General features: G+C 48.9%; 1 protein-coding gene across 1 annotated transcript; it reads left to right on the top strand.

Annotated features, from left to right (window-relative positions):
• Nucleotides 1-4,456: 4,456 nt before the first annotated feature.
• Nucleotides 4,457-5,615, top strand: LOC144329016 (neo-calmodulin-like). Its single transcript, XM_077935365.1, has one exon. It carries the CDS (start codon nucleotides 4,671-4,673, stop codon nucleotides 5,118-5,120), a length of 450 nt encoding a protein of 149 aa, XP_077791491.1. The 5' UTR covers nucleotides 4,457-4,670; the 3' UTR covers nucleotides 5,121-5,615.
• The last annotated feature ends 12,302 nt before the right edge of the window (nucleotides 5,616-17,917 follow it).

Raw genomic sequence — 17,917 nt, 5'->3', positions numbered from 1 at the left:
CACTTTGACATGCTTTCGAACTGCTAGGTTGGCAGGAGCTGCGACCGAGCAACGGGAGCTCACCCCGTCGCGGGGATTCGAACCGCCGACCTTCTGATCGGCAAGCCCTAGGCTCTGTGGTTTAACCCACAGCGCCACCCGCATCCCGATACATACCATACCATATGTACCATACATACATACCATAATAACAAACAAAAACAACAACCCTCCCACAGGTCAGAAGACCATGTTTAATCAGCCAAAGACCTGGGAGAAGAGGGGTGTTTTTGCCTGGCAACTATAGATCTGTAGTGATGGCGCCAGGTGAAACTCCCAGGGGAGAGCATTCCACAAATGGGGAGCCACCACAGAAAAGGCCCCGTTCTCAGGTTGCCGCTCTCCTGATCTCTTGTGGAAGATGCACTTGAAGAAAGGCCCCAGGTGATGATCACAAGATCTGGGACATATGTGCAGAGGCAGTCCTTGAGGTATTTAGCTTCAAGGCTCCACCTCTGAGTCTCAAGACGGTGGTTTCAGAGCATCGGACAACCCCAAACAACTTGATTCCCTGGCGCATGTGAAAAATAACCATCTCAGAGTAGTTCTGAGCCAAACACGCTGTCAGGGGCTCAGGAGCAGAGGCGCAGGGGAGAGAGGGAATGGAGAGCGAAGGGGAAGAATCTGAGGGCAGCGGAGGGCAGAATGACAGTGACCCGAGAGATTCCATAAGCCTCTCCAGTGAATCAGAAGATTCCCAGAAGGGGGCGCCAATGGCCAGGGCAAGGGGGGTCCCAGGGGGGACACACCAGAAGCAGGGGGCCAGCGGAGACTCCCAGGGCAGTAGCTGGAAATCAGGGCCAGCTTCCCCACCGGAGCGTAGTGGGGGGGAAGAGTCCCATAGGTCAGAGTCAGCGTCTCCTCCGGCAAGCAGGGAGGAGGAGTCAGGCCCAGCTAGCGTCCCCAAAGAGGGGAGCAGCGACAGGAGCAGTATAACGGTCAGAAGGAAGGTGGCAGGCTGGGCACGCGCACCAAGTTCAAATGTACGGGCGCGTGGGACAGCAGGAAGCCCGGATTGGGAACCAGGTCCTAAAGCCCGCCGGAGGGAGGGGGAAGACTCGGGGGAGTCAGCGTGAGAAGAGTCCAGAAAGGGGAAAACCCCGGCGGACAGGCGGACCCAGAGGAAAAGGGAGCAGAGGAAGAGGTGGAGCAAGGCCAGGGTCTTAAACTGGTGTCTGGGGGGAGGAGACTCAGACGGAGCTTCGGCGGTCTAGGGTTTAAGACGTAGAGCTGCGCGCCGTGGCTGTAAATGAGAAACTGAACTTCAATAAGGACTATTTAATGTAGCAACGGACTGGCGTTGGTCCTCTGTGAGCTGGGACCTGGGGCAGCTCTGACACACGCGTTTCCTGAGAAGGGAGGAGGAAAAGCAAATGGCTCTCGTTCTGTCAGCGGCCTTTGGGTTCCTACGGAAAATGGCGGAGGGTGACAGATGATCCCATCTGGGGGCCAGAAACTAAAATGACAAATGGTGGTCAGATCAGAAGCACCACGCTGAGCCACCAGATCTTTTCTCCAGACAGCCTGCCGGGAAGTGAAGCAGGGAGGGAGCGAAGGAGGACATTAGATCCAGAGAACAGGCAGGCCGCTTTGTTGTACTCACGTGGATGAGGGCCCGAGGGCCAATTCCCTGTTGGGCAGCCATTTAGGGGCCGCATGCTGGCGATGTGTGGGCCAGAGACAAAAGTGCATTGGGCAATGAATGCAAATTTAACCTTGATATACTTAGTTAGGGACACGGGTGGCGCTGTGGGTTAAACCACAGAGCCTAGGACTTGCTGATCAGAAGGTCAGCGATTCGAATCCCCGCAACGGGGTGAGCTCCCGTTGCTCGGTCCCAGCTCCTGCCAACCTAGCAGTTTAAAAGCACGAAGTGCAAGTAGATAAATAGGTACCACTCCGGCAGGAAGGTAAACGGCGTTTCCATGTGCTGCTCTGGTTCGCCAGAAGCAGCTTAGTCATGCTGGCCACATGAACTGGAAGCTGTACGCCGGCTCCCTTGGCCAGTAAAGCGAGATGAGCGCCGCAACCCCAGAGTCGGCCACGACTGGACCTAATGGTCAGGGGTCCCTTTACCTTTATACTTAGTTATGTTTTCAGTGGCAGCAGCTCATCAGCTGAAGAGGAAGCAGTGGAAAACTGGTCTAGGTTTGACATTTCCCTGGTAGTCAGTGGCATAGCGAGGGTTGCCAGTGCCCGGGGCTTTGTGGAGGGGATGGTGGGAGGGAGGGAAAGGGAGGAAGCACTGCCTCAGGGTGCCCGTGTCACCCAGGAGACCGAAACCACAGAGATCTTAAAAGAAGAGTCATTCCATTGTCTGGAGAGGTTGCTTCCTGGTTTGCAACGGAGCCTGGAGACGGAAGCTTGCAGCTGTATTGAGGCAGCACCGGGTGTGGAAATTTTGCACCCCTAACAATTTTGTGCCTCTAGGGAAACCTCCAAGCATGATCTGAGTGCAAGAGCAACTCTCCCTCTCCTGAAGTTTCCATCAGCTGGTATTCAGAAACATCACCACTTCCAACCTCACAGCCATTAGTCATCCATAAATTTCTCCAATCCCTTTTTTACAGCCGTCCATGTTGGTGGCCATGACGGTTTCCTGTGGGAGGGAGTTCCACAGTTTAACTCTGTGCTGTGTGAAGAAGGACTTTCTTCCTCTGTCCTGAATTTCCCAACATTCAGCGGATGTCTGCAAGTACTAGTGTTATGAGAATAATAATAATAATAATAATAATAATAATAATAATAATAAATAATAATAATAATAGATTTTTATTTATACCCCACCCTTCCCAGTTCAGAAAACCGGGCTCAGGGCGGCTATCAACAAATTTAAAACACTTAATTGATGCAATAAAAACAGCATAAAATACAGCATAAAACATGAATAACAATAAATTCAGAATTCAAAAATCAATTTAGGGGGAAAATCCACCCAATAAACATTAGATGATCACCAGGGCTAGCGGGCTAAATTAGTCCTATTTGGGCCAGCGAAGAGACCAGGGGAGAATTAGCTGTGGGATCCCAGAGTGGGTAATCTTCATAAAAAGAAAAGAACTTTCTTTCTTTCTTTCTTTCTTTCTTTCTTTCTTTCTTTCTTTCTTTCTTTCTTTCTTTCTTTCTTTCTTTCTCTCTCTCTCTCTCTCTCTCTCTCTCTCTCTCTCTCTCTCTCTCTCTCTCTCTCTCTCTTCTCCCTGTCTTTCTGTCTTTGTTTCATAAAATGTATACACCTATTAATTGTAAAGAAAAAAAGTCCCAGCGGTTTACAAAAAGATAAAACAGCAAAACTGGGGGAAATTCAAAACTATGCATTAAAACATACTGAAACAAGATTGAAATTATTCCAACTTTCTAAGCATGTGGGTAGACATGTCTAAACAAGAATGTTTTTATCAGGTGCCAAAGAAATTCCAGTAGGAAGGAACGTACTTTATCTCAATAGGCCAGGAGTTCCAAAGCTAAACGATCTGTCCTGAATCTTCCAACATTCTGTGTCCTTGGATGTCCATAAATTCTAGAGTTATGACAGGGGGAGAAATTCCTTTCCCCATCCATGCCATGCCATGTTATAAACTCCTATCATGTCATCTATTGGCGGGAAGGGGAATGGCATTTCCATGCGTTCTGGCTTCCGTCATGGTGTCCTGTTGTGGCAGAAGCAGTTTAGTCCTGCTGGCCACATTAATAATAATAATAATAATAATAATAATAATAATAATAATATTTTATTTATATCCTGCCCTCCCCAGCCGAAGCCGGGCTCAGAGTGGCCAACAACAGTAAAATAATACAGCATTCTAAAATCAATTCATTATAAAATCAGTTCAAATCAAATTAATGGCAAACCACTGGGCTAGAGTTCTGTGAAGAATTACCAAAGGAGGGGGTCAGGCTGTGCCTTGGGCAAAGGCCTGGTGGAACAGCTCTGTCTTGCAGGCCCTGCAGAAAGATGTCAAGTCCTGCAGGGCCCTAGTCTCTTGTGACAGAGCATTCCACCAGATCGGGGCCACGTCCGAAAAGGCCCTGGCTCTGGTTGAGGCCAGCCTAACCTCCCTGTGGCCTGGGACCTCCAATATGTTTTTGGAGCTGGAAAGCTGTCTGTGGACAAACGCCAGCTCCCTCGGCCTGAAAACCAAGATGAGCGCTGCACCCCCTAGTCAAATTCGACTGGACTTAACCATCCAGGGGATCCTTTACAATTTAACCCTTTTACCTTTACCATCCCAAGATTCTGCAAACTGCTTTTGCCCACAAATGAAGGCCTTCCTATAAAACCACACTTCTAATTCCACGATTCCCCTTCCTCCAATTACATGAAATCCAAAATAAAATAATGTTCACTACCTTCTTGCCTTTGCTACCTAAACGGGACTGGCAGGTTGTGTAACTTAAAAGGGTGTGGATCTCCTACTTCCCCGTGATTCACTTTGCTCCAACAGAAGCTCCACCTGGGTGTTGCCTAACCTTTCCCCAAATTGTGGCTCATCCCTGGGCCGAGGGCCAGAGAAGACACCCGCGGTTCTTGGCAACTCCCAAAAAAGGGAAGAGAAGAACTTCTTCATTGCGCCGGAGAACGCCAAGGCAGTCACAGGGCGACCGTGGAAGTTGTCAGAAGCAAGGAGGAAGCCATGGCTGAACATCTCTCGGAAGAGCAAATCGCTGAGTTCAAGGAGGCCTTCCTGATCTTCGACAAAGATGGAGATGGTGCCATCACCACAAAGGAGCTGGGCACCGTCATGAGGTCTCTTGGGCAAAACCCAACAGAAGCCGAGCTCAAGGAAATGATCGATAAACTGGATGCTGACGGGAACGGCACTGTGGACTTCCCAGAGTTCCTGTCCTTAATGGCCAGGAAGATCCAGAACTCCGATGGGGAGGAAGAAATCCGGAACGCCTTTCGGGTCTTTGACAAGGACGGGAATGGCTATGTCAGCGCTGCGGAGCTGCGCCACATCATGACCAAGCTTGGTGAGAAGTTGACGGACGAAGAGGTGGAGGACATGATCAAGGAGGCTGACGTGGACGGAGATGGGCAGGTCAACTACGAGGAATTCCTGCGGATCATGTCCGGCAAGTGAAGACCGCTCCTGAGGGACTTGGGTCTGCGTACCCGAGGACAGTGGGACTACGGGCTATTTCAGTGGACATGTCTTCTTCTCCTTTGCAAGGTCTGGGTGAGGTGGTTTGGCTTAGTGGCTGATCAAATATGATTAAATGGATAATGAGCGGTGGAGCATTAATTTGATGGAAGAATCCGGAGTTCCAATGCACTTTTTCCTTTCGCTTTCTCTGTGGCCCAGAGGGATTTGTGGCGCGGCAAATGGGATCACATTGCATTCTTGCTACAAAATGAATTGAGAGGAGGCTGCCAACCACAGTCTAGAACGGAGCCAACAGATGGAAGGTAGATTATGATCTACTGGGTGGACTGTAGAAGATTGGGGAGGGGGCAACCCAGCCAGATGGGACGGGTACAAATAATAAAATGAATATTTCTGACGCCTGGTAGTGTAACATCAGCAAGTGAAAATAAATTTTGCCGTGGCTGGTCTTGTTTTAATTGCTCAACCTCATCTGCAGAATAAAAGTATTATTAATTGGTTGCTTTTGATCTGTTCTATCTCTCTCCCTCCCCCCCCCCTCCGATTCCAACACTGCTAACCAATATTAAGAGTTTGGGGCCAGAATAACTGATGTGTCGTATGTCAAATGCAGATTTGCACTTGTAGAATGCAGGTCATTTTGGTGCATGACTCGTGGGTGTGGCTCCGCCCCCGAACCCCCATTTTGCACCAGGCTCTGATAGGTGCGCCTTGGAGTTTTTGTTAAAACCCCCCCGAAAGAATTCTGATGCCCTTGCTTCCTGTTTCTGTGAAATGGGTACAAGCAATGACTTGGAAAGTTCGGTGGGAAAGTATTCTTACAAATGGGGAGTACCAGTGTAAGGGGCTGAGGGTTTCGTAAAACTCTTTTATTCCCCCTCCCCAAGCAGAGTAATGTAATGAGTTAAATTTTAATTGCTTAAATGAATAAATAAATAAATATCCCTGCGTGGGAAGGGGATGGAAGGTTGGCAGTTGGCTTTTGAGCTCAGCTCCCAACTTTTCTGTCACGCTCTAAAGTGACCAAGAAACAGAGCTCAGAGTAAGTCTTTGTGAACAGATGGGATTCCTCAAGAAGAAAGAGAGGAGCTGTCTTTATGGCTGCCGTCCCTCTGACTTCTCTGGTCCGCGGGGTTTGAACAGCCAACGAAAACATCAGGTTCAGCGAGGCTATAAAAAGAGCGTTGTGACATGTATTCAGATGAAATACAATAGAAGGGCTGTGCTATTTATAGTGGCTTGCAAGCTTTTGTCCTTTGCGGTCTGCGCTGAACTCTGACGGCATCAGATATTAAACGCTCGTTTGCTTGCTCAAGGAAGAATAAAAGGGAAAGGAAAGAAGGAGTGCGTCACACGGACATGTTTTCCAAGTATACATTGAAAAGGCTGGTGATAAAGATCGCCGAATCTGGCTCCCTACCCACAAGTGAGGGGTGGGAAGTGAGTAAACCAGATTGGCTGAAATCCGGTTTCTGCTCTGACCGTGTTTCCAGGCCCCCCCCCAAATTCCTTGGAAACTTAGCAGACAGAGAGTCATCAGCACTCAGAAGATGTCCCTTGTGATGCATCGTTGTAGGAGAATCACAGAATTATAGTCCAAACCTCTGCAGAAATACAGTGGTACCTCGGGTTACAGACGCTTCAGGTTACAGGCGCTTCAGGTTACAGACTCCGCTAACCCAGAAATAGTACCTTGGGTTAAGAACTTTGCTTCAGGATGAGAACAGCAGGAGGCCCCATTAGCTAAAGTGGTGCTTCAGGTTAAGAACATTTTCAGGTTAAGAACGGACCTCCGGAACGAATTAAGTTCTTAACCCGAGGTACCACTGTAATTATTATTATTATTATTATTATTATTATTATTATTATTATTATTATTATTTATACCCCGCCATCCCCAGCCAAGGCCGGGCTCAGGGCAGCTAACAAGCAATAATAAAAACAAGTTAAATGAATACAATTTAAAAACAACATTAAAAGACAACATTAAAATATTGAAACATTAAAGTATTAAAATGCAGCCTCATCACAGGAGGAGAAAGGAAAAAGAAAGAGAGGGAGGGAATCAAATTGGCTCCAAGCCAAAGGCCAGGCAGAACAACTCTGTCTTACAGCTCCTGCGGAAAGAAATCAGATCCCGCAGGGCCCTGGTCTCATGAGGCAGAGCGTTCCACCAGGCTGGAGCCATCACTGAGAAGGCCCTGGCTCTGGTTGAAGCTAATCTAACTTCCTTACGGCCCGGGACCACCAGGGTGTTGCTATTTATGGACCTTAAGGTCCTCCGTGGGGCATACCGGGAGAGGCGGTCCCGTAGGTACAGGGGTCCTAGGCCGCGAGGCACTGTAGGCAGCTCTCTGAAATGTGGATCGAACCTGTAACCTTGGCGTTATCAGCACCATGCTCTAACCAGCCTGGGTAGCCCAGCTGGTTTGAGTGCAGTGCTATTAATGCCAAGGTTGCAGGTAAAAACTCCTTATAGGACAACTGCGTATTCCTGCATTGTAGGGGTTGGACTAGATGACTCTCAGGGCCCCTTCCAACTCACAATTCTATGATTCTATGAACTGAGCTATCCAAGGCGAAGTCCTGGGGGTGTTCAAAGGCAGCTCCAGGGGTTGCACCCTACCACGGGACCCATTGCCAACACACTCGCCCCAAAGCCCTGACTTTGCTTCTCATTCATGGAATCCATGCAGATTAGTTGGCTGCAATAAGCCAATCGGCGCCAGAGGCCCTCTGCCATTAGCACTATACAATGTGGATGTCAGCTCACTCAATGTCAGGGACTGGACTGAGGAGGAGCCATAAGAACACAGGAAGCTGCCTTATCCAGAGTCAGATCATTGCTCCATCTAGCTCAGTATGGCCTACACTGACTGGCAGCTGCTCTCAAGGGTTTCAGGCCGGGTTCCCTGCTACCTGGAGATACGATAATATTTATTGTCATTGTCCCATACAGAACAAAATTGAAAATCTACATCAGACATTCAGAAACCAACAAGCCTTCTGTCTCTGCTATTCCAGCCTGGTTAGCCCCCTAAAAACTCCGATACCCCATAATTAAATACAATATACTCCTATAGAGACTACCTTAGGTAAAGGTAAAGGGACCGCTAACCATTAGGTCCAGTCGTGACCGACTCTGGGGTTGCGGCGCTCATCTCGCTTTATTGGCCGAGGGAGCCGGAGTGCAGCTTCCGGGTCATGTGGCCAGCAGGACTAAGCCGCTTCTGGCGAACCAGAGCAGCGCACGGAAATGCCGTTTACCTTCCCGCCGGAGCGGTACCTATTTATCTACTTGCACTTTGATGTGCTTTGGAACTGCTAGGTTGGCAGGAGCAGGGACCGAGCAACGGGAGCTCACCCTGTCGCGGGGATTCGAACCGCCAACCTTTTGATTGGCAAGTCCTAGGCTCTGTGGTTTAACTCACAGCGCCACCCGCGTCGCATTGACTACCTTACACTGTGTTTAAAACCAAAATCGCATTTGGTATAAACTGCTTCTCAGGTGGCTAGTCCTAGTCTTTATAACCTTGTACCTTCTTCCAGAAGGCAGAAGCTGAAAGAGATCATTTCCGGGGTGTGCATGATCCTGCGCTGTCTCTGCCGCTTTCTTATGACACCTGGAAGCATCGATTTGATCCAAGGTGGGAAGAGTGCACCCAGTTATTCTCTCCGCAGTCTTCACAACCCTAGACAGCGTTGTTTTTCCCCTGACCGTGCAGCTCCCAAACCAGACACACAGACCATAAGTTAATACACTCTCAACAGGACAATGGTAAAATGCCATCAACAGGTCCTTTGAGAGAATCCGGAGGATTCTCAGAAAATATAACCTCTGCTGTGCTCTCTTCATCAGGTCTTTGCTGTTTTCTCCCCCGGTTAGGGCGTCTCTCAACTCCATTCCCAGAAATCGAAACACCGAGACCTGTTCCACACACTTCCCCTCAAAGCTTCAGGATTTGAACCCGGAACCTTTATTGTGCAAGGCAGATGCTCTACAAGTGAGCTATGGCCTTTCTGGGCTCTGGATCCAGGTAACTCTCCAGAAATGAAGGCAAACCACCCCAATTCCTTCCTAAAATGGCCCCCTCCTCCTGAACCCCCTCCCAGCCAAACGCTGCCGCACAATGACTTGGGAACGAGAGCCAGAAGATTTCATCCCTTCCTGGCTCATCTTTTCCCTTTTCTTCCCCTTAAACCTTCGGAGAGCCACATGGAATGCGTGGCCTTTGCCATCTCGGCATTCGTGTTTTCGGAGCTAAACAAATACCGCCGGCCTCCTCTTTTCGATCTGGATGCCACTGGTGGCCTAAAAAGTTGGGCTTCTCCGGAGAGCCTCTCTTGCCCCAGGGCTGGAAAAAACAACAACCCCAAAACAGAAACAGATGCAGAGAAGGGGGAAAGGAAAATTGGAGACAGCTCTTTAAGAGAGCAGCTCGTTTCGCCGGGATCATCTGGAGCCATGGTTGCCGTGCAAGGATGTTGACGCAAAGGCGCCTTAACCCCCGCGTTCTGTGCCTGCTGCGCCTGGTTAATTGCTGCCTGGCATTTGGAGAGTCCGCCTTCGCCGCCAGTATTGTGTCCCTGTCGTAGGAAACCCCCCACCCCAATCATTCAGTTTGTACAAACTTCACACACACACACACACACACACACACACACACACACACACACACACTACATACGCTACGCTTCTGTTATGAATTCATAGAAAATCAACCATACACCGGATCTGCACTGTTCCACTTTTATTTTACTCCATGAAGGAAGGACTACAAAATGGGGAAGGTTTGATACAGGCCAGCCATAATCCCTTGAGCATACCAGCACATCCACAGGAGCCCTGCCCAGTTGCTATGCCAACCCTGATGGTCCTAGGCAGAAGACCATCAAGATCACAAAGAACTTGCATATGGGAGTGGATTCAGCACGGACTGGAACAAAGGACAATGATCAGCTCTTCCCTCTGGGGGCAGGAAACTGCAAACTCCCCTTTGTCACCTGGAAAGTACTCATGGGGAGGGGGGAAAGGAGGAACCAGCCAGGTGACAAGATACTCAGGTTACCTCCACAACTCCTCCCTCAACCCCTCCTTTTTGTGATGTAGTCTTAGGGGTGTAGTTTGGGGGATTTGTTTAGTCGTTTAGTCGTGTCCGACTCTTCGTGACCCCATGGACCAGAGCACGCCAGGCACTTCTGTCCTCCACTGCCTCCCGCAGTTTGGTCAAACTCATGCTGGTAACCTCGAAAACACTATCCAACCATCTCATCCTCTGTCGTCCCCTTCTCCTTGTGCCCTCCATCTTTCCCAACATCAGGGTCTTTTCAAGGGAGTCTTCTCTTCTCATGAGGTGGCCAATGTATTGGAGCCTCAGCTTCAGGATCTGTCCTTCCAGTGAACACTCAGGGCTAATTTCCTTCAGAATGGATTGGTTTGATCTTCTTGCAGTCCATGGGACTCTCCAGGGTCTCCTCCAGCACCATAATTCAAAAGCATCCATTCTTCGGCGATCAGCCTTCTTTATGGTCCAGCTCTCACTTCCATACATCACTACTGGGAAAACCAGAGCTTTTACTATACGGACCTTTGTTGGCAAGGTGATGTCTCTACTTTTTGGGGGATTAGTAACTAATAAAAGTTGGGGTCTTCTTTTGTTCTGGGCTTCCATTTTGCTTCATCTTGTTGCAGGTGGGAGTCCTGTCGCGACAGTATTCAATAAAGGCCAAGCCTACAGGCTGCTGTTTTGCTCCAAGTTATCCTGGTTGGTGTCTTTGTTTTTGTCCAAGGGAGCCCTCGGATTTTTCCATTAACATCCCGACAGATAGAGCTTCAGAGCTGTTCTCTGCATCACGGAAGGGGGGGAATCCATCGCGCTCCTGATGTTGACGGACTCCGGTTCTTGTCAGCTGTAGACAGCATGGGCCAGGGTCGAAGGGGTGGTGGGAGTTGTGGTCCAACAACTTCGGGGGGACAAGGACAACAGGTTCCTCACTCCCAGGTGCACATCTTGCCTGGGAGGCCCAACACGGTAGCTCAGGAGCAGGAGATTCTTAATCTCAGGGTCGAGGGTTCGAGCCCCATGTTGGGCAAAAGATTCCTGCACTGCATGGGGTTGGACTAGATGACCGTTGGGTCCCCTGCAACTATACAGTTCTAGAATTCTATGATTTTCCATCATCCTTGGCCTTGCAGGCTGGGAGTGATGGGAGGTGGAGTCCAACAATATCTGGAGAATACCAGCCTGGAATCTAGGTTGTTATGATTTCTTCTTCTTCTTCTTCTTCTTCTTCTTCTTCTTCTTCTTCTTCTTCTTCTTCTTCTTCTTCTTCTTCTCCTCCTCCTCCTCCTCCTCCTCCTCCTCCTCCTCCTCTTCTTTTTTCAATTTTTTTATTGAGTTTTCCACAACAAATATGACATAGAAAAAGACAAAAAAAACCAAAGAAAAAAAACCACAATACTAAAAAACAAAAACAATACAACAACAATAAAAAAGCAATCTTAATCCCATATCCCTTAAAAACCCATTTTTATTTACATTGTTAATTGGCTTCCCCAAATCCCTCCCTTCTGAATTTCATTGTATCTGCATGTAACAGCTTTCCAATATCATCTTAAACTAAAAATATTTCCTGCTATTCCTCCTCCTCTTCTTCTTCTCCTCAAATCTTCCATTCTTGGGCAAGGTGATTGAGCAGGTGGTTGCTGAACAACTCCAAGCACACCTGGAGGAAACGGACTATTTGGATCCCTTCCAGTCGGGATTCAGGCCTCATCATGGGACTGAAACTGCCTTGGTCGCACTGGTTGATGATCTCCGGCGGGCTAGGGACAAAGGTGAGAGCTGTTTCCTAGTTCTGCTGGATCTCTCAGCGGCCTTTGACACCATCGACCATAACATCCTTCTGGACCGTCTAGAGGGGCTGGGAGCTGGGGGCACTGTCATACAGTGGTTCCGCTCCTTCCTCCTGGGCCGTGTTCAGAAAGTGGTGGTGGGGGATGAGTGTTCAGACCCCTGGGCTCTCACTTGTGGGGTGCCTCAGGGTTCTGTCCTCTCCCCCATGCTTTTCAACATTTACATGCAGCCGCTGGGAGAGATCATCAGGAGGTTTGGGCTGGGTGTTCATCAGTATGCGGATGATACCCAGCTCTACCTCTCTTTCAAATCAGAACCAGTGAAGGCGGTGAAGGTCCTGTGTGAGTGTCTGGAGGTGGTTGGAGGATGGATGGCAGCTAACAGATTGAGGTTGAATCCTGACAAGACAGAAGTACTGTTCTTGGGGGACAGGAGGCGGGCAGCTGTGGAGGACTCCCTGGTCCTGAATGGGGTAACTGTGCCCCTGAAGGACCAGGTGCACAGCCTGGGAATCATTTTGGACTCACAGCTGTCCATAGAGGCACAGGTCAATTTGTCCAGGGCAGCTGTTTACCAGCTCCATCTGGTATGCAGGATGAGACCCTACCTGCCCGCAGACTGTCTCGCCAGAGTGGTGCATGCTCTGGTTATCTCCCGCTTGGACTACTGCAATGCGCTCTACGTGGGGCTACCTTTGAAGGTGACCCGGAAACGACAACTAACTAAACGACACAGTTTAGCTGTGGCAGCTAAACTGGTGACTGGGAGTGGCCTCCGAAACCATATAACACCAGTCTTGAAAGACCTACATTGGCTCCCAGTACGTTTCCCAGCACAATTCAAAGTGTTAGTGCTGACCGTTAAAGCCCTAAACGGCCCCTGCCCAGTATATCTGAAGGAGCGTCTCCACCCCCATCATTCTGCCCGGACGCTGAGGTCCAGCTCCAAGGGCCTTCTGGCGGTTCCCTCATTGCGAGAAGCCAATGCGCCTGCCCTGTGGAACGCCCTTCCTTCAGATGTCAAGCCAGCTTACAAATAAAAAGGGAACAGCTAAAAGCGTAGAAAACAACAGCAATATTTCAAAAGCTATGTAAGTAGCTTTAATTCTATTAACGTTCGCTTTTTAATTATTGTCGTTATTTTCTGTGTTTCCAGCTGTTTCTGTTTCATATGCAAGCTGTAAGATCTATTATTCATCCATCCAATTCATTTTCCCATTTGTTCATTACATTTCTCATATTTTTATGCCACTTTCCATTGTGATTCATTCGTTAATCACAAAGCAGCTCACAAGCAGTGATAACAATAGAACATTGCGAACACAACATAAATCGTATGGAATGATTAACAAGTTCTCAGTAAAACAATTGCAAACCATCAGCAGAACAATGACGTTCTGTAAAACAATGAAAAGAATAAGCTAAACAGAACAATTGCAACAAAAGTCATATTGTAAGGGTCACAAAGTACCATGGCATTCATAATCTATATTAAAAATATACAGATAATTACAATAAAAACAGTGCCAGCACTATAAGCAGTCAGTTCCCGCAAGACTGTTGGAACAAGCAGGTATTCTTCACCAGCCAGCAGAAAGATAGCAAGGAGGGAGCCAGTCTGGATTCTCTAGGGAGGGAGTTCCAGAGTTTTCCAGGAGGAGCCATCACCAAGAAGGCCTTCTCTTGCATCCCCACCATCCGCATGTGGTGGACATGCAGAAAAGTCCAAGATTTTTGCAATATTGTTTATGATGAGATGAAAAAAATGTTCAAATTAACATTTTTAAAGAAACCAGAAGCCTTTCTGTTAGTAATCTTGTTGTTGTTTAGTCGTTTAGTCGTGTTCGACTCTTGTTGACCCCATGGACCAGAGCACGCCAGGCACTCCTGTCTTGCACTGCCTCCCACAGTTTGGTCAAACTCATGTTGGTCTCTTCGAGAACACTGTCCCACCATCTCGTCCTCCGTCGTCCCCTTCTCCTTGTGCCCTCCATCTTCCCCAACATCAGGGTCTTTTCCAGGGAGTCTTCTCTTCTCATGAGGTGGCCAAAGTATTGGAGCCTCAGCTTCAGGATCTGTCCTTCCAGTGAGCACTCAGGGCTGATTTCCTTCAGAATGGAGAGGTTGGATCTTCTTGCAGTCCATGGGACTCTCAAGAGTCTCCTCCAGCACCAGAATTCAAAGGCATCCATTCTTCGGCGATCAGCCTTCTTTAGGGTCCAGCTCTCACTTCCATACAGTTGTCCCTTAAAAAGGGTAAAGGGACCTCAACCATTAGGTCCAGTCATGGCCGACTCTGGGGTTGCGGTGCTCATCTCGCTTTACTGGCCAAGGGAACCGGCGTACAGCTTCCGGGTCATGTGGCCAGCATGACTAAGCCGCTTCTGGCAAACCAGAGCAGCGCATGGAAATGCCGTTTACCTTCCCGCCGGAGTGGTACCTATTTATCTACTTGCATTGGCGTGCTTTCGAACTGCTAGGTTGGCAGGAGCAGGGACCGAGCAACGGGAGCTCACCCCGTCACAGGGATTTGAACCGCCGACCTTCTGATCGGCAAGCCCTAGGCTCTGTGGTTTAACCACAGCGCCACCTGCATCCCTACGTTGCCCCTTACCCATGTGAAAAAAGCTCCCTGTTCACAGTAAGCTAGCACAGCAGCCAGAAACCTTTACAAAACCTTGCACTCTCTAGTGCTAGATTTCTGCATGCAAAGAGGAGGATTTGTGGGGGTTTTAAAAAAATAAAATAAAACCTGGGATGGCATTCAGAAATTCAACCCCTACCTGCAGCCTGATGCAGTGCAGCTCTGCTAGCCGGTCCTGCGAAACTTGCATAACAAGTCTCTGACTAGCTTGTGTAACATGTCTAAGAAAGAAGAGTGCTTAGGAGATCAAAGAGGCTGGAAGATTTACTCCTTGGCCTCCCACTTGGAGATGTTTGCAAGTCCCTTTGCTGATAAGATCTCTCACATCTCCTTGTTCTCAGAATCTGTACACGAGGCACCCTCAGCCTTTGTTGAAGTTGCTTGGAGGAGTCACATTTTATTGTGGCTTGAAGGCACTGGCAGGATTACCGTATTTTTCGCTCTATAGGACGCACTTTTCCCCCTCCAAAAATTAAGGGGAAATGTGTGTGCGTCCTATGGAGCAAATGCAGGCTCCTTGGCTTCAGCGATAGCAACGCAAAGCCTCCGAAGCGCAGAGCAAGACTCTCCTGGCTTCAGCAGAGAGGGAGAGCTGCGCAGCGCCCCTTCAGCGAAGTGGGAGGAGAAATGGAAGGGGCTCTGTTTCTCCTGCCGCTTCACTGAAGGGACGCTGAGCAGAGAGGGGGAGAATTTTTTTTTTCTTGTTCTCCCCCTCTAAAACAAGGTGCGTCCTATGTTCGGGTGTGTCCTATAGAGCGAAAAATACGGTTGTTGTTTTTTTTGCAGTTTATTTGGAGAGAGAGAGAGATAAGGATGCGGAGGCTTGGTGGGGGCAGAGGCTGGTAGCTCCCCTACCTGTTCCTCCTGATTCTGCCAGGTGACCCCAATACATTTTGGCTCCTGAGGTGAATGACAAAACGGTGCTTTTCCTCCCCACCAGGGGGAAAGCGGCGAGTGCAGGTCTACATCAGGAACGAGTAGGGAATAGCGATCTACATCAGGATCTGCTGCCTCTCCAGATCCTGCCACCCGAGGCAATTGCCTCAGCTCGCCGCAAGGAAGAGAACCAAGGTGACCAAGGGTCTGGAAACCAAGCCTTATGAGGAACAGTTGAAGGAGCTAGGTGTGTTTAGCCAGGAAAAGAGGAGACAGGTTACATCAGGGGTTGGCAAGGTTTACCTCACCTGGGCGGTTCACTCCAGCGGAGATCCCTCTGTGGGCCAGATGTTGTAAGCAAAAATTGCCCTTTTCCCTTATGGGGTATCCAAGAGCCCATATAGAGTCCTTACATGGGTTCCCTATTGGTAGGAGAGAATAACAGAGGCCAACCAGAGAATATTGAGAAGCAAAGCAGCTAGTAAGCCTGATCTTTATTGATCTGTTGCAACAGGGTGGTCCCCTCACATGAGGAGAGGAGGAGGGACCTAGAAAAATGGTGTGCAAAACCTTATAAAGACTTTTGAAATGCCCACCCTGTAGATCAAGACCACCCCCAGAAACATCATACATACATCACAGAAGGGGTGTAACCTAAGACCATCCCTCAGATACATCACACCTACATCACAGAAAAGGCGGTCTAAAACAGAAATTTTAATGTTGTTTTTCTCCTGTTGTTGTTTATCTCCTGCCTGGCAGGTTACTTGATTGGATTGCCTGGGGAGCCTGGCCATTCTTTTGTAGTGATAAATACTTAGTTCCTGGGCCAGGTCACAGGCTCACGTCAGTGTGGTGTAGTGGTTAAGAGCGGTAGTCTCGTAATCTGGTGAACCAGGTTCAATTCCCCGCTCCTCCACATACAGCTGCTGGGTGACCTTGGGCCAGTCACACTTCTCTGAAGTCTCTCAGCCCCACTCACCTCACAGAGTGTTTGTTGTGGGGAAGGAAGGGAAAGGAGAATGTTAGCCGCTTTGAGACTCCTTCGGGTAGTGATAAAGCGGGATATAAAATCCAAACTCCTCCTCCTCCTCCTCCTATTCAAACACAGAAGTACCCTTAAGACAGGATTTGTGAAGGAAAAGACAATGGGGAGGCTTTTCCACTTTGACCTTGCAGAGAAAACATTTGCTCAGTTTAGGAATCAAAATGGCTTCAGGTCGGTCTTCCTGTGCTGATCTATGTACGTGCGTTTATGAACATTACCATATATCTAAGACCTCAAAATTCCTATCACACAGATCATGCATGTGTGTGAGTGCCCGCACCAGTGATTTCTGGTGCCCGCGCAGACACGATTTCTGGTGCCGCAGAAGCGAGTCGCCATGCTGCGCTGCGCCGGTTTAGCACAGCACGCGGGGACTCGCTGAGCAGGTGGCTCGGTTCGGGTGCGGCTTGTGGGTCAGTTAAATAACCTCCATGTGCCACTTGTGGCCATGGGCCTTAGGTTGCCTCAGGCATCAAAATGTCTTGGGCTGGCCTCTCCTCAGGCAGCCATGTTTTGTAGGAACCCCGCAACCAGAATGCCGATTCAAATCGATGTGATTGAAAGCCTTCGCTTTCCTCTCCTAGCCCTCCTTCAGAGACCTTGGGCTAATATTTCTCTCTTAATTCAGGCAAGCCAGTTCACAGCTGTTTGACTTCTTAATGGAAACCAGGTCCGAGGCCTGGTCTGTCGGGGCGCGTTTCTCGATCTCAGATGTGCTGGCGGGGAGACGGTTGCGTAGCTGGGAATGTTCTGGCTCCACATCAAAGGGGCTTTCAGAAACCAGATCAGAGCCCCAACCTCCGAGCCGGCTTGATCCGATCTCACTTCCTCCTGCTCAGGTTGACTTCAAATGATCCCTGCTGCGTGCGATGGAGGACGGCTGTGATCTCTGCCTGCCCCAGGCTCCTAACTGCTTCTCCCAGATCAACCTTGAGCTCGAAACATCTGCTCCGAGGGTCTCGCAACCCCTGAAACTTCAAGACTTAGAGCCTGAGGAGCAGATTCTCTCTGAAACCAGCTGGAGTTTCAAGAAACATACCGTATTTTTTGCTCTATAAGACGCACCAGACCACAAGACGCACCTAGTTTTTGGAGGAGGAAAACAAGAAAAAAAATATTCTGAATCTCAGAAGCCAGAACAGCAAGAGGGATCGCTGCACAGTGAAAGCCTGCACTCGCCCCATAAGACACACACACATTTCCCCTTACTTTTTAGGAGGCAAAAAGTGAGTCTTATAGAGCAAAAAATACGGTCCTTTTTGCGTATATTATTGTCATAACTCTACTGTTTTACATTGGAGGTGTTATTCCAGTCCTGCCAGTGTCTTAATATTTTTGTTGTTCTTCTT

The sequence above is a fragment of the Podarcis muralis genome, chromosome 10 (assembly GCF_964188315.1).
Source record: "Podarcis muralis chromosome 10, rPodMur119.hap1.1, whole genome shotgun sequence".
In the NCBI taxonomy this organism is placed as follows: domain Eukaryota; kingdom Metazoa; phylum Chordata; class Lepidosauria; order Squamata; family Lacertidae; genus Podarcis; species Podarcis muralis.
This window is presented reverse-complemented; position numbering and strand designations above follow the sequence as displayed.